This window comes from Sciurus carolinensis, chromosome 1, assembly GCF_902686445.1.
Source record: "Sciurus carolinensis chromosome 1, mSciCar1.2, whole genome shotgun sequence".
NCBI classification, from domain to species: Eukaryota; Metazoa; Chordata; class Mammalia; order Rodentia; family Sciuridae; genus Sciurus; species Sciurus carolinensis.
In genome coordinates this window covers 30,362,055-30,385,441 of record NC_062213.1, presented here as the reverse complement: position 1 = coordinate 30,385,441, position 23,387 = coordinate 30,362,055, and the positions used below count along the sequence as shown (strand labels likewise).

Genomic DNA, 23,387 nt, shown 5'->3' with positions numbered 1-23,387 from the left:
CATAAAAGGAGAGTAGGACAACTTAGCGCAAACCGAGGCACTCCACTAAAAAAATCCCACACAGTTTACAACGGTCACAAAAAGGCAGCCGCGACAAAACCTCCGCAGGCCGGCCGCCGCTCGCCCCGCCCCTCGACATTCATTGGCTTCCAGTCCCGACGCCAGACCCACAGCTTTTTGCCTATTGGACCAGGCAGCACTTGGGGCGGGGTGCGGAAGTCAGAGCCTGGAGACAACGGAGAGCCGCCTTCAAGGAGGGCGAGCGGGAGGGGCTGGGGGAGTGTTTCCCGAAGAGGGGGCGGCTATGGCAGCTGCGCGGCGGCAACGGCGGCTGCGACGGAGCGCGCGCCCGGCTTTGAATGAGCGGGGCTGGGACTGAACAGGCGGAGCGCGAGCTCGAGAAAACGACCGGCAGCGCGCGCGCGCGCCTCGTGTGCGCGCGCGGCCCGCGGCAGCTCGGAGCCTCCGCCGGGCGGGGAGGGGGAGGGGCAGGTGAGTGTATTTGGCTTGCGCGCGCCCGCGAGGGGCTTTTCTCTCCCAATCCCCACCTTGACCCCAGCCCCAGCCCTAGGGTGTCACATGCCCTTCCCCGTCAGCCCTCCGTCTCGCCCCCCATTTCCCGCCCTCCCACCTTTCTTTGAGCCCCTCCGGCTCGCCTCCCCCCCCCACGGCCGACCGCCAGTCTAGGGTTCTGTTTCCGGGTCAGGGTGACCTCTGGGGCGAGGGAAGCGCGACCAGGAGCGGGTCGGGCGTGTAGCCCTAGCCATGGCGCGCTCACGCGTGGGAGTCGGGCCTGTGAGGCACCGACCCGGAACACCCCCAGTGTTGAAATTCCCCAGCCGGGAGGGAAACTCGCCGGCCCTCCCTGCCCTCTCTCTAGAGGCCTCGCACCTCTCCAGGCTGATCTCCCCACAGTCCCCGTCCCAGCCCACCCGGCGCCACCTCCGGCGGCCGCGAGCGTTCCACGTAGCGCGGTGCGCCGGGCGTGGGACGCGTGACCTGAAAGCGCACGCTTTTTCTCATCTGTGCAGTGGGTATGATTTTTTCCCTCTTCAACCAGTTCTAGGTGGGGGATCTGATATTAAACCACTTGAGTTATGAAACTCATTTTAGACTTGTAGGAGACGCACCCGCCTTGCCAACAGCCCCAGTGGTGCCACACTGAGGGCCCGACTTACGGTTGCCAGCGATGGCACAGAATGTTGGCTTTACCACCTGCTCTCACGCTCCACTTCTGTTTCCGCTTTTCTTTTCTTACTTGCGGCTACTGCTGAACCCTTGTTTTTCAAATTCAAGTGAGTCCAGGTAAATTTTATCTTTGGAACTTTCTTTTAAGCTACTTTAGAGAACTACAGATTTAATTAGAGTATATTTTCGTCCCATACTTGATTGGATGGTTTTTCAAGCTTTGGTGTGAAAGATTCAGAAATGTAGTTTTAGAGAAATACAGCACTTAACGCCTCGTTCAGTGTGTTGGAAACAGATTGACTGGCTTGTTTAATGAGTCGTGACATAGTGGATCTACACCCTGGGTTTCGAGCGGTTTACTGAGAATTACAAGAAGGAACGATACCTTCTAATAGATAATACTTTTAATAGTATTACTTTTTGTTGTAGGAAAATGTTTTTCAGTCGACAACAGAATTTCTTTTGATTTCCTAGGGATGTCATTTTTTTTCAAAAGCTCTAAGATAAGTTGCTTCATAATCCTGAAATTTACTTTGCTATATCTCAAGTTTCTGTATATTCCTAATAATTAATAAGGAACATATAGTAGAGTAATAGTATAGCTTGGTCCTAGAAAGTATTGTAAAGCATCCAAAGTGCTAAGTAGTCTAAGATACATACTTTTCAGGTTTGTAATTTGAGGGCTTTTCAAAAATCCTACTGAAGTATTGGGTACAAAATTAAAAGCTTTCACAAGTGAAATGTGATGTGGGAGAGCTGGGACTTGGGTTCATTAGTCTCTTTAAATCCTGGGTCAATTGTTGACCTTTATTCCCAATTAAAATGGGAATACACACACCAACCTTTTTGGTCATCCTTATGATTCCAGTGAAGTGGAAGAACATATGTGACCAAGAACTATGTCTTGAATATATTAGTGTTTCAAGAATGTTACTTTTTTTCATTCAAGAAATATTTGAGTACCTACTAGGTACTTGGCATTGGCTAAAACCTAGAGATATCAACTGAGCAACACCAATGGAGTCCTGCCTCCTTAGCCTTTTGTGTTCAATAAGAGGAATAAGTACACGTTCAAACTCATGACAATTGAGCAGCTAATGCAGGATTTCTCTGCTGACTTGGGGTGTTTCCCAGTGTGCCATGTGGTATCTATTACATAGTAATATTTATAATCCTTTAATTGAATTGGAACTTTAAGTAAATACAGGCATGGAAGAATATTCCTGTCAGTAAATCAGGGTAATTGATAAAATCCAAAGTGTTGGTTGATAGCTCATCCTATTTTCCCATTTCAGTGCAAAAACTGTTTGGAAATTTTACCTTGGAAATTATAATATCTTTACTGAATTAATAAAAATGTTCATTTGGGGAGCGTTATTTTCCTTTAGGGTTTTTTGTTGTTGTTGTTGATGTTATTGTTTTGTGGTTCTGGGGATCAAACCCAGGACTTCATCCATGTGAGGCAAGAAGTCTGTCACTGAGCCACCTTCCCAACCCTTTAGTGAGTTATTCCTGATTGCTCAATTAAATAGATTTAGGTTTGAACAAGTCATTAGATACAGGAATATGGAAATGTGTTTATCTCTGTGCTTCGATTCTATGAAATAAGAAGGTAATATCTCTTGATGGCTGGGTGCAGTGGCATACCTGCATAATTGCCAGCCTCAGCAACTTAGTGAGGCCCTAAGCAACTTGGTGAGATGTGTCTTAAAAAATAAAGGGTTGGGGATGTGACTGGTAAAGTTTCCCTGGGTTCAATCCCTGGTATCAAAAACAAAAACCTCATGATTTTTTGTACATTACATGAGGAAATATTTAGATAGTACTTGACACATGTAGATGGTCAATGACTACTAGTTCTTTTCTTTCATTAATCACTAAGCGTATTTTCCATAGAATGAGGCTATTCTTAATTGCTAGGGAAGGAATTCTGTATCAACAGTTGTTCAATTTTCTGTTTTTCTGTTGGGAAAAAACTTTGAATTTTATTTACAGTTACTGTTGGAACAATTCAAGTGAACAAATACTTACCTAATAATGACAACAATAGTAGGAAGGTAATGGCTGTGGTTACTGAGGCTCTATATGAAATTTGTTCTCATCTTTTTATCCATATATTGAGATCAGCCCTTGTTCCCATTCCCTAGTGTCTTCTTTCAGATTCCTGATGGAGTATTTCTGGTTGTTTTCTTTCCCACCAACTGCCACATACTCTAATCTTTCTACTAGCTGTCTTTTTATAATTTTTCATAAAATTTATGCTAAATTGTCATTCAGAGAAGTTTGCTTTTATTTTTGTTGAGAGTTATATTGTTGACAAATGAGCTTGAAATGAAGCTCTTATTCACCATCTTATTCAGATCATTCTACTCATAATGAAGCAATCAAAACCTTTCTTTCAAGTCTTCACAAATAGTGCACTAAAGGTACAGGTGAATAGAATCCTGTGGTGAAGGACTGTACAGGGCAGGTAGAGTATATAGTAATAACTATAGTACAATCTAGAAAATGTGAGTTTCTCACAGAAGATGGAATTAAAAGACTTCACATTAGTATGACAAGAGGTAATAAAGGCTTTTGCTAGGCAGGTTACAGTGGAAATAGGAAAGAATATGGGCAATATTAGTAAATTTCAGTAAGGCCTTTTTGGCAGTTTGAATGTAAGTCAATATGAGAGAAAGGGAGTTAATGTTGTGTTTTTGAATGTGAGTAAACCATTGATTGGGAATGTATTTGACAGAAGCATTTAAATGACTTGAGTAGTGAAATTTTTTTAATAATATCCTATTTTACTTTCTTTAGGAGTCATTGTTCTGTCTGGCCTCTCAATTAGTAGGCCATCTCTAGGACCAACTTTGTGTAAATGACCTCATGAAGAGGCGGCCTCCATATATACAAAAATATATGAGCATTGCTGTGGGATTCTTTTGGAACTCTGTCACTGTACATGTGATAGTCTATAAGCTCATTTTTAGTCCTGGAAATAGAAAGAACTAGCTGTATGTTTTGCCTTTCTTAGAACTGGCAGTAGTGGCTCTGCAGAGCAATCAAGATCAGGTACCATGAGAACTAAATATGTTTTCCTTCGTGGTTCTGTTTTGAACTTTTCTATTGAGTATATCACATAAACTGTATGTACAGTAAAGTATATGGTGATATTACCTCCCAGGATGAGATACAGATCTTAGTTTCCTAATGCTCCCATGCTCCCTCTCCGAAGTGACCATTCATTTTTATTATTAAAATTTTAATCCACACAAGGAAATATTTTGTTAGTTGAAAAACCTTATTATATGCTATTTTTAAGAATTTAAGAAATTATTGCCTATGTAGTTAGAGTATCCCTTATCCAAAATACTTGGGACCAGTATTTCAGATTTTAGATTTTGTGTAGGGCGAGAAGGGAGGTTAGAATATTTGCATATATAAAATTTGATATTTTGAGGATGAGACCCATGTTTAAGCCTATAAAATTCATTTGTTTCACATATACCTTATAGGCATTGCCCAAAGGTAAATTTGTGCATGAAATAAAGAATCATGGTGAAATGTCCACGTGGCATTCATTTCAGATTTAAAGTTTCAGATTAGAGATTCTCAACTCACATAATTAAAAACAAGATAGTGCTTTCTGCTTTTATTCCTATGAAATCAGTTTTAAAACAGCATGTTTTAATTGTATAGGGCTGGTGTTTATATAGGACAAATTTAGTCCTTGTTTTTTTCCAGTGTTATTGCTTATCTTATATAAAGTAATTAAAAAGTGAATCAGCATTTCAGTTTTGAGGAGGAATATAAAGCTGTCTCTTTAATGTGGTTACTTGATAATTGTTACTTAATTTTTGGTTTCATTCCCTTTTAAGTAAATTTGTATAGAACTGAAGTACAAATTATATTATTTATTTTTGGGAAAAAATAATGAATTTTTATTTTTCCCCTCATAGGAAATCACTACTTCAGATATTTCTATTAGCCAACTATAGTGATTGTTTCTAAAGATGTTAATGGACTGGGAAGGCCAGTGAATTTTAGTTGTGACTGTTGTTACCTAGTTGCTTTAATTTGAGCATCACGGTTAACTTTTTTCCTCGCTTAGGAAATGAAGAATTTGGATGACATATATTATCGAGTTAATCCACCACAGGAGTCATGATTCTAAATGTGTACTCATACTTTTTCCTCCTTTGACAAAAGAAAAGGAAAAGCTAAAAAACGAAATTTCATTATTGGAAACTGTGTGTGTGTATATAAGAGAGAGAAAGAGAGGAGAGAGAGAATGCCTGTATATGTCTTGTGACTTGATTTAATATATGATCTCCTCTACTTCTCAACAGTGGAAAAATGACTGTCTCCTGTGGATTAAGAGATTTTGCCTTTTTCTTCCTTTTGCATTTTTTGAGCCCCTGAATGGGAGCATTCAAGATTAATATTGTCAATTTAACTTATACCAAAACTCATTTTATGTAATTTTAAATAAATAATGACTACTTAAATAATATATGCAATACATATATGATATGGGTAACTAAAATGTGTAAAGAAATGTGTAAAATCAATGACCATATTTAAAAGGATGGCAAAATAATACCCATTTTACCATTTTTGAGAATTTTTTTATTCCTGTCATTACTATAGCTTTAATTAGTTTTCAGTTCCTGTAGCATTTCTGTTTAGAAATACATATCTTTAATTATAGTGGGGAGGGACTGTGAGTGTGATCTGTAAGGATTTAGATACTGGAACCTAGATTCAAATGCTAGTTCTAGATTTTATCAGCTCTCTGTTTTTGGGCAGGTTACTTTCCCTGTATCCCAACTTCAGTATCTAAAATAGAGATCAAAAGTACTTGTTTCAAGTCCTTCACAGGGATATTGTGAACATGAAGTGAGTTATATCATGTAAAGCACTAAAAAAAATGCTTGGTATATAGTAAGAATTAGTACAATTAAGAATTGTTATTGAAATCTATGGTAAAATCAGAGTTCCTAGAGAAATCTGGAAACGTGTTTATTACTAATTGCCCTAGTTTCCTAATGGAAACTGGCTGTCCAGAAAGAATAGCAAATAATCAATATAAGATAATGATAGTGTTAATGAGTTCTTTTAAATTTCAAACCACAATCTGAAAATTTTTCTAATTTATATGATACAGTGTTGTCCAAAAATGTCTCAGTATAGATTGTTTTGAGAGATTGTATGAGCTGGATTTGAGATTGCGGTCCTCCTGCCTCAGCCTCCCCAGCTGCTGGTACTTCAGGCATGTGCCACCCTTCCCATCCCAGTTTGGTTAGTTTTGATGGCTATGTCTCTGAAGCTATGACTACTTTCAAAAAATATATATGTGTATTATCTTCAAAATATTCTCATGCTCCTTGGCAGTCTGTCCTTCCCATCTTTCCCTGTTCCATCTGAAAGCACCACTGATATGCTTTCTGTCATTATATATTTGTTTGCATTTTCTAGAGGTTTCTCTTTTTTAAGTATGTAGAATCACACAGTATATCATTTTGGGACCGTGACTTTCCTTTGGCATAATAATTTTGAGATATACTCATGCTATTATAACAATAGTTCATTCATTTTTATTGTTGAGCATGTAACATACCACAATTGGTTCATTTACCTGTTGATGTACATTTAGGTTGTTTCTTGTTTGGAACTATTTAAAATACAATTGCTATCAAGTAAAATTCTTTGTATGGGCACTTGTTTTCATTTATCTTGTGTTTCCTTTGTTTTTATTTATGTCTTCATATATCTTATGTTTGTTTGACTTAGTAATAAGTTAAAAAAAACTTTGTACTATTTTGCTTTCCCTCTACTGACGTATGAGAGTTCCAGTTGCTCTACATCCTTGCCAGTATTTGTTTTGATCATTATTTTTAATTTAAGCAATTTAATTTAATTAGATGTATAAGTAGGTTTAACTGTGGCTTTAATTTTTATTTCTCTTATGATTAATGATGTTGACCATCATTTTATGTATTTATTTTAAAATAAAAATCTAAATTATCTTCCTATTCTAGAGTCAGAAATTTTTTTTCACAAATTTTGTAGCTTCAGATTTTCTATTAGGTCTGTGATCTACTTTGAGTTATTGTTTGTTAATGGTATGAAGTTTTTTGTTGTTTGCATGTGAATACCCAGTTTTTCCAGCACTGTTTGTTGGAAGGACTATCCTTTTCCCCTGAACTTTCTTTGCATCTTTGTTAAATTTCAGTTCGTATTTATGTGAGTATATTTCTGTACTTTCCATTGATTGGTGTATATTGACTCCAGTTCTACATAGTTTTGTTTTTTGTAGCTTTATAACAAGTCCTGAAATCTGGTAGTGTCAGCCCTTGACATTATTCTTTTTCAGTGTTCTTTTGGCAATTATATGTTCTTTACATTTCCATATGAATTTTAGAATTAACCTGTCAACTTAGAGAAAAAGCTTACAGAGCTTTTGATTTGGATTGCATCAAATCTATAGCTCAATTTGGAGAGCCTTGATATCTTAACAATATTGAGTCTTCCAACCCTGGAAAAGTCTTTTAAAATAATGCAAGTCTTTTAAACACGTCTCATCAAAATTTGGTCATTTTTAGTATACATATCTTTCGTTAGAATTGTCCCTAGGTATCATATTTATTGATGTTTTATACATTTTTTTCTGATTGATGTAACATATAACAGTATAATTGATTGTAGAGTCCACTGAATTTTCTGCATAGACAATTTTCTTTCTTTCTAATCTGGATCCCCTTCTCCTCCTTCCTTCTTTTATTTTGCCAGAAGCTGTCCTATGGTGTTGAGTATAAGTGGTAAAGTAGACATACTTGAGTTGTTCATGATTTTAGGGGGAGGAGTACAGTTTTCACACATTTACTCTCATATTTCCATAGGTTATTTTTTTTTAATAGATGTTGTTAAGCAGGTTGAGAAAGTTTCTATTCCTAGTTCCTCCAAGTTTTTATCAGAAATGGATGTTGAATTTTGTTAAAGACCTTTTCTGTCTCTACTGAAAAGTTTTTCAATATGCTAATATGGTGAATTACTTTTGGTTTTTGAATGTTAAATCAGTCCTACAACCTGGGCTAAGCCCACTTGGTAATGATGGAGTCCTTTTATGCATGGTTGTATTCGATTTACTGATATTTTCTTAAGTGATTTTGCCTTCTATATTCTTAAGATATTAGTCTCTAGTATTTTTTTTCTGTTAATGTCTTTGGATTAATGTCCATGTAATGCTGATGTCAAATAATGAGTTGGGAAATATTTTGTCTTTTTCAGTTCCTGTAAAATTGTCATTACACCTTCCTAAATAGTAAATTCAATAGTAAAACCATCTAGAACTGGAAGTTTTTTAAACTATAAATTTATTTCATGTTTAATAGATATTGAAGTTTTAAGGTTACCTATTTCTTATTGTACTTTGGTATCTTAATGGGAATTTACTTGTTTCATCTCATTTGTCAAATAGAGTCATAGGTTGTTTATAATGTTTTTTAATGTTTTCTCATTATCCTTTTCGTATCTGTAAGCCTTAATAATGTAATCTCTCTCATGAGAGAACTCGTGAAATTTTTGACATGTTTTCTATTATCATGTACTTATGATTGATTGGACCCTTTATTATTGTCAGTTGACTTTTATATCTTGTAATATTGTTTTCTCTACCATCTGTTTGACATTGAAACAGTCCTGTCAGCTTTCTTTTGATTGGTGTTAGCATAGTATAGTTTCACCATCCTTTTAACCTATTTATATCTTGAGATTTAAAATACATTTCTTACAGGTAACATATAATAGGGCCTTCCTTTTTTATTCAATCTAGCATCTACCTTTTTGTTGGAATGTTAGATAATTTGCAGTTATCTTGCAATTTATTTTCACAGTATTTTATTTGTTCCTTTCCCTTGTTTTCTGTTGCCTTTTCTGTTGAATAGTTTTTATCTCTTTTATTAGCTTATTGGCAGTGACCAGATCTTACCCTTTGGAAAATGATTCAAATCCGGCCTAGGTATCAATATTTCTTTGAACAGATCTCCAGATTTGTGAACCATTGTACTAGATGTGCTCTTTGGTTACTTCCAATTCATAAGCTATGTGACTTTAAGCAATTATTCAACTTCGTGTAATTTAGTTTCTCTGTATTTATAAATGGGTGTAATAAGATCTATCTGAAGGTTAAAATGTTTAAAATATTTTGAATAGTGCTGTATTTACATAGTTCAAAATTCAAAAGGTACAAAAAGACAATATATACTTTTTGAATTTGAAAATCTGAAGTAAATTTGTACAAAATAGATTATTTAAGCAAAATGATTTTCAAAAACTGTTCAAGGGATTTTGTTCACAAACTATCAAAAACTCTTTAAAAACCTAATTTCTGAAGTTGTTAATATTATTTATACTTTAAAATTTGTTATATTCATAGCTTCTAGATAAAAGTTAAAATATGTAAGAATTTTCTCAGTGCATAAGTATTTTTCAACTTGATTTAAGAACAGGATTATGGAGTATGAAATCATCTAATGCTTTTGTGTGTGTGTGCCTTTTCTGCAGGTTTTAATTCCCATCATGGCCATCACTCAGTTTCGGCTATTTAAAGTTTGTACCTGCTTAGCAACGGTATTCTCATTCCTAAAGAGATTAATATGCAGGTTAGTAAATTTTATATCCAAACTGATCTGTTTATCTCTAGCTAGTTTTAGATTCCTTCATAACTTCAAAAATGTAGAAGAGATTCTGTGTGTACACTCTGTTGATTGTAATATTTGTTCATTAATTTCTGGTGTTTTTTAAAATATTGGGTTTCTACTTCAAATCTAGAAAGTGAAGTTGAGTTGTTTTTATTTTTTTCAAGTTCTTACATCTTCCATTTAAGTAACATGTTTAATACTATAGAATTTCAGTAATTCTATAGCAGGCTAGCTTTCATTATTACAATCATCTCAGAAATTTATGAAATGTGTCATTATTGGAATGTTTTAAGATGGTTCAGCATAGCTATTTCTGTGGGTACTACTATAGGAATGTTGTTTTTATATTATTAAAAAATGTAACAGAAATCCTAAATAAAACAGATTTTTTTTTTTTTTAATTTCTTAAGTAATGTTCCAGAATATGCAGGTAGTCCAGAGCAGGTAATTTATTCAGCATCAGTAGGTTATCCATTACCCATAGATTCCAGTTCCTTCTCTCTTGACACATGACCATACTCTAGAACTATGACTTCTAAACTGTGTGCTAAGGTGCCTCAGGGCTTCCCACAGGGTGCTATAAAATTTTTAAACCCCAGTGAAACACAGTGATAGTCAATATCTGTTGAATATGCATGAACTCATAACTCAAGATAGTTTCTATTTGCAACACGAGATCTAGCAGCATTCCTTATGATGAATTGTTCTTAATGCTGAAGATAAATTTTTGTTTCCTTTTATGTTTCATGACATGTCTGTGCAAAGTTAGGTTTTTAGGTTTTAATAAAATCAAGTACTACACCAAAATTAACGTAGAACAGAAAATGAAGGTGGCAGTGTCTAATTTGATTTAAATGCTTGAGAAACAATGCAGTGTCCAACAGGCACACACTTTGCATTAGTAAGGAATTTTATTTCATTCAAAATAAAAACACATTTTCTTTAAATTTATGTGTATTATTTTTCTCAACTGACTTTTCAATGGCAACTAAGCACTTAAGACATAATGAGTATTAAGTTGTTTGTGCCTAACTAGTTAATCAGTGGAACAGTTGGTATTTATTTTGTCTTTAGGGGTACAGTGAAAATATTACTGATGCACTAAGAGTAAGGTAGAGTAAAATAGAAAGTGGACAGCAATTAGCTGTCTTTTTAGTAGATAGGTTTAGAAGTTGTACACAGCAATTCTGTTCCCACTCTCTGGAACTTAGCTATATGGCCACCTAGATCCAAAGAAGGCTGGGAAATATAAGAATGCAGAGTATTGCAGAGGGAACAAGTCTATGAAATGGAGAAAGAAATGGAAAATTTAGGTGGTTGACTGTTAAAATCACCCAAGAGGACAGGATTTGGGAATCAGAAAAAACAGGGAACTAAGTACTCAAGTTATCAGAATAAAAGGGAACGATGAGAAATTCACTATGTAAACTAGAATAAGAATGAATAGTAATTACCAGAATGTTAAAAGAAGCATTGTATTAATACTGGCGATGAGTTATAGGTGTTTTCTTTTTGTATTGATTAGTTTTAGAATAAGAAACTGCATTTGATTTTAACTATTAAGGATTTTCCTGTTATCACTATAAATTTCTGCAATTAATATAAATACATATAACATATATAGCATATTTATATGTTCAGTTTTAATGAAAACCAACTCTGTTAAGATAAACCTCTTTTAAGTGTCAAAAAGAACAGGTCATGTGTTATAAATTATCAAGCTTTTGTCATGGACTATACTACTTCTATTCATCCTTTAAACAAATAATGTGTAACATCTTGATAACTGTCTTTACCAATTAGCTCTAAGTAGATAGTTTGTAGATTACTTGAAATGAAGCAAATGACTAGTCATTTGTTATAGCTACCAGAGTTTCTTTCTATGTAGCAGGCACTATCTAGGCTTTAAATATGTCATTTAAATCTCCACAAAAACCCTACAAAAGCAGGTTTGAATACCTGCATTTTACAAGTGAGGGTATTGAAACTGAGAGTTTTGGTAATTCTAACCAGACTCAATAGAAGTAACAGATTCCAAAGCCCACTTTCCCAGCAAAGTGTCTGGAGCCCATTTTCTTAGCAGTGGAATAACAGTACATCCTGTAGTACTTTTCCTACTGATGATTAAAACTCAGTTTATAATTTAGTTCAACCTAGCGATTTTCAAACTTTTTAATAGTCTTACCAAGAAACCCAGTATGTACAACATAAAAGCCAGTCCACCCCTTACAGTGAAGCTATAAGATGACCCAGAGCTTCACCTATACTCCAAGGAGTATGGTTTGAAACTACCTTGCATCTTTGTTTTTGACTTTATATTTCTCCGTAATTCTGAGTCCTAACCCCAAAAGCAGCTACATTTTCGTAAGATTTTAAAGACTTTCACAACATATGTGATTCATGCCTTTTATTTTCGTCATAGCTTGATGAGCAATAATTACTAAAATCAATAATTATGAATTTGAGAAAGATCTTATTTTATAAGCCTTAAATTACTGACTGTAATGCTTTTCACCTGTTTGTTTTGGTAGTTCTTGAAATAAATTATATCATGTTTGTTTCAGATCTGGCAGAGGAAGGAAATTAAGTGGAGACCAAATAACTTTGCCAACTACAGTTGATTATTCATCAGTTCCTAAGCAGGTAAATTTTTTTTGAAAAATTAAATGTTATGGAACAGTATTTTTCAAACTGGATTGTATACCATTAGTCAAAATTTGGTAGTTGGGGTTTTTTTTGTTGCCATTCTTGTATTTTTCAGTTTTAAAATTTCTAGTTGGTTCTTCATTTTATCTTCTATTTCTTTGCTGACATTTTCTATTCTTTCCAGTGGGTTCAAGTGTTTTCTGTGACTTTTTGGAACATTTTTACATTTCAAAGTCTTAGATAATGCCAACTTACATCATTGAGGAATTGGCATCTATTAATTCATTTTCCATGTGAATTGAGATTTATTGATTCCACATGTGATGAATAATAAATTCTGGATTGTTTCAAAAGCATTTTAAATATTGTATTTTGAGATTATTTAAATTCTACAGTGTTAATATGTTCTATTTTATAAGTTTGATTAGACTTGGGTGGAAAGTTCCAGTCTTCCTCCTTTGAGCTATAGTCTTAATGTTGGTTCAGTTTCCAAAGCATTTGCTTTTTTCCTTCTTTTATTTACTTATTTATTTATTTTACTTTTTTTCTTTTTAATGGGAAAGAATAGAGCAAAATAGAACAGAACAGAATATTTTAGAATGTCTACCCCATAATAAAAGTACTTTTTAAACATCTGTTCTCATTTTGGTATGTGAATTGAACTGTGGGTCAAAAAAAGTTTGAAAACAAGTGTTTTCAATGGGCAGAAACCCATTTTTCTAATAAATGAGTAATGAGCTGTTCAGTGCATTGTCCTCATAACCTACAATGTTAACTATTTAGACAGATGTGGAAGAGTGGACTTCCTGGGATGAAGATGCACCCACAAGTGTAAAGATTGAAGGAGGGAATGGGAATGTGGCAACACAACAAAATGCTTTGGAACAAATGGAACCTGACTATTTTAAGGACATGACACCAACTATAAGGAAAACTCAGAAAGTATGTTAAAGATTTGTACTTTTAAACAGTATAATTAGTATTTGGTATTGAAAAATCTTTTTTTTATCATTTTGTTTTCTGTCATATTAAATAAGAACTTCATATATTCAAATAACTTAGACATAGATGTAGTAAGTTGTATCTCCAAAACTTGTAACATTATACATTGGTATTTGATTTACTGTTCATCGACATTACCTATTGACATCATACTACGGTAATTGAGGATTTATTTCAGTCTGTTCTTACCTTTCTTCCAACTCCTTCATATATTGTAATATTATTCCACTCTTCTCTTCTATTTGAGATAAACACACTTAGTGCTTCATTTCTTATTTAATCCAATAAGGAAAATTTTTCATATAGATGTATATGCATACACTTTATAAAATGAGGACATTATTTATTCTCCACTTCCTACTACAGTTCCTCACTCTCTTCTACCTATTAATTTCAGCTATACATTTATATTTACATAATCTAGGTTAATAAAATTTACATTATGCTATATTGAATTGTCCTAATGCTTCAAAACTGAAAAGCATTAAATTGTGTGTTTTTCAAAGGTTATTTATAAGTGTCATACTAGATGAATACATTGTATCATGGAAGTATATTGCTGTTTTTCATAACAACAGTATGTTCATTATAATAGTACTTTTTAAAATTAATTAGATTGGAAATGGTTTTAATAAAAGTAACCAGAACTCAAGTAAGAGTGTTTTACTACTACTGACCCAAGTGAGTTACTGTATTTATAGATATCCGACATGTTAAGGGAGCTGGTAGTACTTTCAGCAGGATATTATAAATATTATTATTTAATATAGTAATTAAAATATCCTAATTATATTTTGGGGTTCTGGGGAAAGTAGGAAGAGGAAAAATGAAGACGAGAACTTACTATTTTTAGGGAGTAAAGCACAATCTTTCTTAGGTTGAAACTGATTTGTGACAGTTTCCTGAGAATTTTGATACTCATTACAGACTATTTTTTTGTTGTTGTTTTTAAATTAAATTTTCTTAAAAAGAATAGTATATTTTAAGTCATTACAAAATGCATTGGACAGTTATCTATTTTAATATAGTTCTGTGTAAAATATCCCTATAATCTTATTTCAACTATTTTTCAGATCATTATTAAAAAGAGAGAACCATTAAATTTTGGCGTCCCAGATGGTAGCACAGGTTTCTCCAGTAGATTAGCAGCTACACAAGATATGCCTTTTATTCACCAATCTGTAAGTATGTTAAAAAACGAGAGGGAAAGCCTTGGTTCTGTTTTTCTTTAAAGTAGAGGAAAATGACTAAATGAACATGATATTTATAATTTCTATGACTTTGAAACAGGTTTACCAGTTTGCAAGAAGTTAATCTGTAGTTTCACCACTCCTATCATTTTATGAGAGTGCAAATTACTCAAATATTAATATCAGGATTCCATTGTTCACATGAAAGGTAGAGACAAAATATGTTATTTAAAAATAAGGACTTTAGGAGATTACTTCTAAGACATAAACCTTTATAATAGCAGGTTAGTTTTAAGTGAGTTATGGATTGTTTCCCTAGTAGAGTTTATTTACATTAAAAGTATGATTTCATTTAAATCATGTAAATGAAAATTTTAAAGGAAATAGTAAAGAAAGTAGACAACTGAGTTTCTCAACCTTGGGAACATTATTAGAATCAGTTTTAGAGATTTTTAAAACATACAAATACTTGGATCCAGACCTAAGCTTAAGAATCCTTTGATTGATTATATTAGTTACCTGTTGCGTAGTGATCCCAAATTTAGTGACTTGAAACAATAATACATATTTATTATCACATAAAGTTTCTGTGGATCAGGAACCCAGACTGACTAAATTGAATGCTTCTGGCTTGGGTTTTTAATGTGTGTGTGAATAAGTCCTTGCACTGGGGCTACAGTAGCTTGACTGGGCTTAGAGGATTCATTTCAAAGGAGTCTCACTTACATGCCTGACCAATTATTGCTGCTTGTTTACACAAAGCCTCAGTTCCTTGCCATGAATTTCCTCATGACATAACTGCTGATTTTCCCAGAACAAGTGATCTGAGAGACAGAAAATGAATGTGTGTTTTCTGAGGCCACTTTTTCTAGGGGATCAGTGTTTATGCATGTTTTGAATTCATTGATCAATAACTGTTCCTGCTAATGCCAGACCCTGTGCTAGGTCCTCGTAATACAGTGGTAAGCAATCAGAACAGTCGGCGTCTTTGCCTCAGGAGAATGCATTCTAGTGGGGGAGACATAATATTAGATAAATAATCATATACAAATGTAATTATGAACTTTGATAACTCCTGTGCAGTTACGTGATATAATAATGTCAGATATTTTAATGAGAGTATGATAATATCATAGATATTTCTCTAAATAACATAGCATCATAATACTTAATTTTATCTATTTCTCAGTTTTAAACTTTATTCATATGTTGATCCATATTGGTAAAGTAGTTTAGCTCTGCCAGGAGAATTAGTAATGTATACTGCCTAACTGTAATTCTAATTACAATTGTTATTATAATTCTTATATAGCTTATTATAAAGTTGAAAATATACAGCCATTTAAAGACTGGGGAAGGGGTACATAGGGTAGATGAAGGAGTTCTCCAGTGCTATTGGGGTCATTACACAACAATAGGTAGCTAATATAATCAATCAAAGCATCCTTAAGCTTAGGTCTGGGGATGGATCCTCCCAAGCAGACAAAGTAAAGGGACGCTGATTGCACAGGAGAGAATGCTAACCTTGTTCTCAACACCAAAAATATCTTATCATTCATTCTACAAATTAGTCTTCCTTTAAACTGAACATTCTATTTTTCTTTTTAAATTTATAATTTATATTGTAGGAATTCTTTTTATACTAAGAATATAAACTTTTTTCTGTCATCATTAATGCTTTTTCAGCTTGTTCTTGACTTTATAACTTGGTTTGATTTTTTTTTTTAATATTTTTTAGTTGTTGATAGACCTTTATTTTATTTATTTTTATGTGGTGCTGAGGATCAAACCCAGTGTCTCCCATATACTAGGCAACTGCTCTACCACTGAGCCACATCCCCTGCCCTTGATGTTTTTTTGATGGGCAGATAAATCTAGTTTTTGGGTAGGCAAATCTATATAACCCTTTTTAATCTTTTCTTTTTTATTGGGAAGGCCATCTCTATTACTGTGATCTTGGTAGTTTTACTTTTCTTACATCTAAATGATGTACCTATACTAATAATCAAATACCCCAGTTGGAAAAATTGAGAAATAGTATGAGTGGAAAATTTGCAAATAAGTAATAGATATAACTTGGAGCTGGGGTTGTGGCCCAGTGGTAGAGCGCTTGCCTGAAATGTGTGAGCCACTGGGTTCAATTCTCAGCACCACATATAAATAAATAAAGGTCCATTAACAACTAAGAATATATTAAACCATAAATAATAATAAAATTATGGCATTTGCAGGCAAATGGATGAAATTGGAGAATATCGTGCTAAGTGAGATAAGCCAATCTTAAAAAACCAAAGAATGAATGATCTCGCTGATAAGCGGATGATGATGCATAATGGGGGGTGGGAGGGAGGCAAGAATGGAGGAAGGAGGGGGACTGTATAGAGGGAAAAGAGGGGTGGGGGGGAGGAAAAAATAACAGAATGAATCAAACACCATTACCCTATGTAAATCTATGATTACACAAATGGTATGCCTCTACTTCATGTGCAAATAGAAACAAGATGTACCCCATTTGTTTACAATTTTTAAAAATCTTTAAAAAAGAAATAGACATAACAACATGAAGAAAAGTTTGATTTTGTTCTCAAAGAAATTCAAAGTAAAAATAACAAGATACCTTTTTTTAAAGTTTTTTTTTTTTTTTTTCCCCCGGTGCTGAGCTATCTCCCCAGCCCTAAAGTTTTATCAAGTTAGCAAATATAGGGCTGGGGAGATAGCTCAGTTGGTAGAGTACTTACCTTGCAAGCACAAAGCCCTGGGTTCAATTCCCAGCACCACACACACACACAAAAAGTTAGCAAATATAGAAAAGAAAGCATTATCAGTATTGACAAAGGTATCAGGAAACCAAGACTTCTACTAACTGCTGTCGAGAGGATAAGTTGGGACTTTTCAAGAGTATCATCTATACTTAGGTTCAGTAGCTTTAAAAATGCTTCTTTTCTTTGTGTTAATAGCTTTATTTCTAGAAAATACTAAACAGATAATCAGAAACATTTTAGGAATATTTAACAGGATGTTATTGTATTTATGGTCAAGGGAAGAAACTCAAAACATTTTTAGGGGGTAAGTATTTGAAACAGAATATAATTGATTTGCAGTTTGGTACCAGTTATTTTATGCATATTATCACTTCCACACCTTAGCAAACATCTCATTTTTCTTGGTTCTTGGAAGATGGAGGGTGTTGGAAGGGAAGAACTTTTTAGTGGTCTGAACTGGAGAATAGTGAAAGATAGTAACCAAGCTGATGATACCGGTTATATAGAGCAGGGGAAAGGAAGCATGGGGAAGAAATAGTACTCCAGTTAAAGATAAATTTTTCCTAATTTGTAATTTTTGCCTAAGATGGAGATAGTAAGTGGAGCTGAACAAATCTCCTTCTAATTACAAAATTACATATGCTTAAGTGAAGATGACTATGCTAGTTTGGAAACTACTCTTCAGCACAGAGTTTAGTTCAAACATTTCTAATTTAGTCTGGGATTAGTTAGTGTCTTCACTTCTTCCCCTTCCTCTTATTCAAGAGAGAGAAACAGAAAGAAGAAATATTCTATTCTTACCTATTCCAAACTAAGTAAGCAAAAGCAGAAAATTAAGTATAAAACAGTATCCTGTAAAACAATATAGGAAGAAAACTGAACTTGCCCAAGAGTTTTTAGCACTGAAAGTCGTATATCATCAGGAAACTCGCAGTTCTAAGCAACTCAAGGCCCAAATCATTTATGCTTTGTAGAAGACATAGTAACGAAGTTGAGAAACCACAGGAGAGTAACAGGTTCTGAATTATGTTTCAGAAGATACTCTTGACTGCCATGAGGAAAAAAGATGGCTCTTTACTATCTTAATTTTGCTTTGTTTTTAATTTAGTCTGAATTAGGTGACTTAGATACCTGGCAAGAAAATACCAATGCATGGGAAGAAGAAGAAGATGCAGCCTGGCAAGCAGAAGAAGTTCTGAGGTATTTGAGTGATATTTACATCACAACCTAATTAGAACTAGATTTGTTCCCTATTATGTTTAAGGTCAAGGAAGCCTATTCTGCCAATTGTCTATCTTCATTCTTCCTCATTTGACCTCAGATGGACTTGTTCTGTATCTCAGAAACATATGCTATTTTGTATGCTATCAAAAATTAAAGCATTATAGCAATAAAATAATTTTATTAAGAGCAAAGGAAATCTTTTACATGTAAATATCTTATTGTAATCATTGTTATACTATAAATTTGAACTACCATATATATTCTTCTAGGTCAGAAATTATTGCTTTGCTTTAATTTCCTCAAGGTTTAGTGTAGTGCCCAGCTCTGCATATTTGAATGAAAATAATTAATGTAGTGCTCTTCATCTGTATGTATATCTTAATTGATATTCATGAAAACCCTATGAACATAGTAGAAAACTTGTGAGCTACCTGTCCTACAGAGAAGTAAATGCTATTCTGAGGGTTTTAAAGTTCATTTTGTTGATAGTTCTTTCTTTGTTTTGGTGAGCAATAAAATTCATTCTTGCTATTTCTGTATTAGGTCAAAGAGTAAAAAGAGAATTATCTTAAAGGAGATTATGTGATTATGGTCACTGATTAAAACTCATTTAAATATATCTAATTTACTTAAGTATTTTAAAAATACATAATAAATTACATTGGGTTTTTTATATTTTAAAATAAAGATTACTTTTATCATAGGGATAGAAAATGAATTACCATTATCTATCTTAACAGATTTTATTTTTGTTTTTTCCTTTCCTGTCTTTGTTGGTAGATTATAATTATCTTTAGTAACCAGCAGAGGGTGCAGTTAAATAGCTGAAAGTTACTGCTGCAATTTTGGTTTTTATCTTGTCCTTTATATTTTCAGCATGTCTTTTTTGTTTGTTTTTTGTTTGACAGGGAAGGTGGTCACATTTTAATATTCATCAGTGAGGTTGTAAGAGTTTTTAATATTTAGTGCCTGTTTGGTCAGAATAGCTTAGTCTTTTATAAAGGAAATGTTTTTTTAAACTGTGGGCTATAACAGTCATGTTGCAAGGATCATAATCCTTTTTTCATTCTGTTTTTAAACTTTATCATAGATACACAGAATTCAGAATGTTTTAGAAAATTTGGAGGATTTAGTGATTACTGGTACCATTAGCTACAAGGATAAAGGGAAAAGCTGTTCATTTGGAATCCAGTCATCTTAATGATATTCTGTAGAATTTATGCCATGAACTCGCAAATATCTTAATGATGACTATATCAAAACCTTCTTTTCCTTCCCCTCTTGCTTCCTAAACTAAACGAAAATTTTTAAAATAATAATAATGATAGCATTTTGCATTATAATAGCAGCTTCAGAGACTGAGACTATTAGTCAAAAAAAGACATGGTTCCTGCTGCACATTGTACAAGTTCAGCCAAAGGGATTTGGAGGTTTCCGTATTTCATCGCTACTCCTAAAAAAATAGCAATGTAAAAGTATGTCCATATGCCATCTACTCTTACTCGCAGACTTTTCCCATTGCCACCTTAAAATATTAAAGTATTATGATCAGTATTGTTAAAGTGAAAAGCTAGTATTTTGACAATTTCAGACATTAATCTGGAGAGGTGAAGTATATTTTTATGTACAGTGATCTATAAATTATTTTGTGTGCATACACTAGTTATTGATATTTTTACTTCAGCTAGTAACCACATCAGATTGATTATCATATTTATTTATAAACTGGCTAACCCTTTATAGTTCTTTTCCTGTCTCCTTTTTTTGTTTTTCTTTGCTAACATGTTAAGTATTTTAGTGCAGATTATCAGATTTTCTTCAAAGTAATCAGGGTAGAGAAAAGTAGATTCACTTTTGTTCTTTTTTAGAGACTTAGTTAAGTAATGGTAAACATTATTTTGTTCTTCTAAGCTTAGTTAATTCATGGTAAAAGTCAAAATGGTTCCAAAAATAAATTTTCTCTTACTCCCATTTATAATTATGATTGAGAACTGTATGTATACATTTTGCTCAGCTTTTAAGTTGTAAAAAAGGTACCATACTATCACATGCTCAATTGTGACTTAACACTTTCTTCCTTAACTTTGCATATTTGAGTTATTTTCTCACACCCTAACTCTTCAGATTTAGGACCAATTTATGGTCCTTTTCTTCCTGTTTCATCACCCCAGTCCTACCTCCCCACTCCCTACACAAGTCAGTCCACAAGAATAGACTTTGTGATTCTGGGCCAGTGGAGTTACAGAAGAGGCTAAGGAGAAGATATGTATTCATAATGTGGAATTAGCAAATACCCACCACTCTGTCTTATAATAGAGCTGATCAAAGATTTCTAGCTTCTAAGTGGAAGGTATATCTTAAGTTTTTATTTTCTTTTTAGCTAATTGTTTTAGACTATTATAATAACAAGAGATTTAATCCTCAATATCAAGCCTTTCTGAATGGTATCCTCATAAAAAACTGGAGTTGAATGGAAGTAGTATCTTAGTGGAAATAATCTAAGAAAGGTAAAAAGATGTAGACTGTTCCCCACCCACCTTTGGTACCAGGGATTGAACCTAGGATACTTAACCACTGAACCACATCCTCAGCCCTTATTTTTTATTTTGAGACAGAGTCTCCCTAAGTTGCTTAGGCCCTCACTAAGTTGCTATGGCTGACTTTGAACTTCAGATCCTTTTTGTTTCTCTTCAGGCAGCAGAAAATAGCAGATAGAGAAAAGAGAGCAGCAGAACAACAGAGGAAGAAAATGGAAAAGGAAGCACAGAGGCTAATGAAGAAAGAACAAAATAAAATTGGTGTGAAACTTTCATAACAAATGTTCTTCAAATGTCATAGTGCCAGTAGGAGAAATCTGAGCTCCACCACCCACACATCATTTACATGGATTTAAGAGTATTTTCAGAATACCAACACACTGCTTAATTTCAGTGCATTCATCAGGCCATCCAGGACACCAGAATTCTCCCAAAGTACCTTGAACTCTTAGTGATTAAGACTCAAAAGAACAAAAAGAACTTATGAGACAATATTTTTTTCAACATGCTCCAAATATGACAGTTGTTTGCTGTAAAGAAATTATTATGAATGGAATATACCAGTACCTCTCAAGCTAGTGTTTCTAGCTAAATGGTTGTAAATAATTTTATGATGGAAAAGAACTCTGCTATCTATTATGCTTTCCTTCAATGTGCATAATTATAAAATAAATAATTTTAATATTCTTTGTTTCCATTATTACCTGACCTAAATTAGACAAGTTGTAGAGCTTCAGCTTCTTTATTTTTGTTGCCAGAAGCTGATATTGGCATACATTTTCTCTAATTTGGATTGGTGTTGCTTATGTTTGATACAAGATTAAGGGATATGAAATTTTTGGTTTTCAAGAAAATGACATTAAATGCAATAATCTTATTTATCATAAATATTTTATACTTCATTATTTTCTTTTGGATGGTATAATGTTAAGCATATTTGTAATTTATATTGCATGTATAAACATTGAAAATCAGCTAAAAATGACAAATTTGTTTTACATTATTATAACTTGTGAGTTTTAATTGGTATTGATAATTTTTCCCTTTCATTACAGATTCTAAGATGTCATGGTGTCTTTACATACTTTCCTTCTTCCTCCACCTCAAAAGCCATTAAGTTTTCAAATGCAGAAAGACTTTAGTTCTACTATTTCAAAGCTTCTGGATGATTTCTATATGTCTAGCATAATGCAGGTTACCTGTGTTGTTGGCTATGATAACATTTTGGACTCATTAAATTATAAACCATGATAGGAGTAATAATCTTTTATTTATGGTGTTCATAGGCTTGTCATAAAGAAATAGTTGCATATTGTATTCATAGGGGGAAAAACAGATTGGAGTTTAAAATCCCACTAAATTTTTCTCCACAATTAAAATGAATCTAGCCTGCTTTTCTGTGGCTTTAGAATTTTTAAAGATTTTTTACTTACTAAAAGTTACTGCCCAGAATTAACAGTTTGTGGAATTTTAAAATTCTACAGCCCAAATATTGATAATATATTTGAATTAGTAATATTTCATGGTAAAATCACAAACTATTCAATAAGTTTCCTAAGTTAGCCTGAGCTTCCAGACTAAACGTGACTGATTATAGACAGTCAAATTTAACTGGTGGAAAGCTTTTTATAGTGCCAAAACGCATTTTTAGTTACTGTGTTTATTAGTTTCTGCCAGTAAGCTTATAATTAATTAGAATTAGAGTCAAATTTTTAATGTGTCTATTCTCTTTATCCTTTTGTATTTATTTACTTTTAATTCTTATGGAGATACTATGTGATTTCTCAAACTTTGGGATTCATAAAGGAATAGCATCCTTTAGTACAATTGCATTTACTGCTTTTGCCCAGTAGTTGAAAAATATTGGAAGTCTGCTTTGGTCATAATTTTCATATACCCGAGGTTTTGTTTGTTTATTTGGCTCTTTGGTTTTTTTATTGTTTAGAATAAAAGACTTAGAATTTATAGTCTGTATGGTTAATTACAAAGAAATAGATTTTTCTCATGAAAAGAATAGATAACAGTTCTGGAATTATTTTTGATCTCTGTTGATGTGTAAACTAAATTTCCACACTGGGAATATCATGGTCTCAAAAGAAGTCAAGTTAAATATATATGATAAACACTTCACAGTAGCAAACTATTGTTTTT

General features: G+C 33.6%; 1 protein-coding gene across 3 annotated transcripts; it reads left to right on the top strand.

Annotated features, from left to right (window-relative positions):
- The first annotated feature begins 273 nt into the window (after positions 1-273).
- On the top strand, positions 274-21,923 carry Ebag9 (estrogen receptor binding site associated antigen 9). 3 transcript variants are annotated; one of them, XM_047529966.1, is made up of 7 exons: positions 274-492; positions 9,739-9,836; positions 12,440-12,518; positions 13,305-13,463; positions 14,597-14,704; positions 18,584-18,675; positions 21,394-21,923. In XM_047529966.1, exons 2-7 carry the CDS (start codon positions 9,754-9,756, stop codon positions 21,512-21,514), a joined length of 642 nt encoding a protein of 213 aa, XP_047385922.1. In that variant the 5' UTR covers positions 274-492; positions 9,739-9,753; the 3' UTR covers positions 21,515-21,923. The 3 variants fall into 3 exon arrangements, with proteins under 3 accessions (XP_047385922.1, XP_047385915.1, XP_047385907.1); XM_047529959.1 differs by lacking the exon at positions 274-492 and adding an exon at positions 771-1,034; XM_047529951.1 differs by lacking the exon at positions 274-492 and adding an exon at positions 1,067-1,305.
- The last annotated feature ends 1,464 nt before the right edge of the window (positions 21,924-23,387 follow it).

What these genes read in the sequence shown, in the direction of transcription:
- Ebag9 (XM_047529966.1), top strand. Translation starts at nt 9,754, where the DNA reads ATGGCCATCACTCAGTTTCGGCTATTTAAAGTTTGTACCTGCTTAGCA. An exon ending in TGCCTTTTATTCACCAATCT is followed by an intron (nt 14,705 to 18,583) that starts GTAAGTATGTTA and finishes TTTTTAATTTAG; the next exon opens with TCTGAATTAGGTGACTTAGA. An exon ending in CAAGCAGAAGAAGTTCTGAG is followed by an intron (nt 18,676 to 21,393) that starts GTATTTGAGTGA and finishes GTTTCTCTTCAG; the next exon opens with GCAGCAGAAAATAGCAGATA.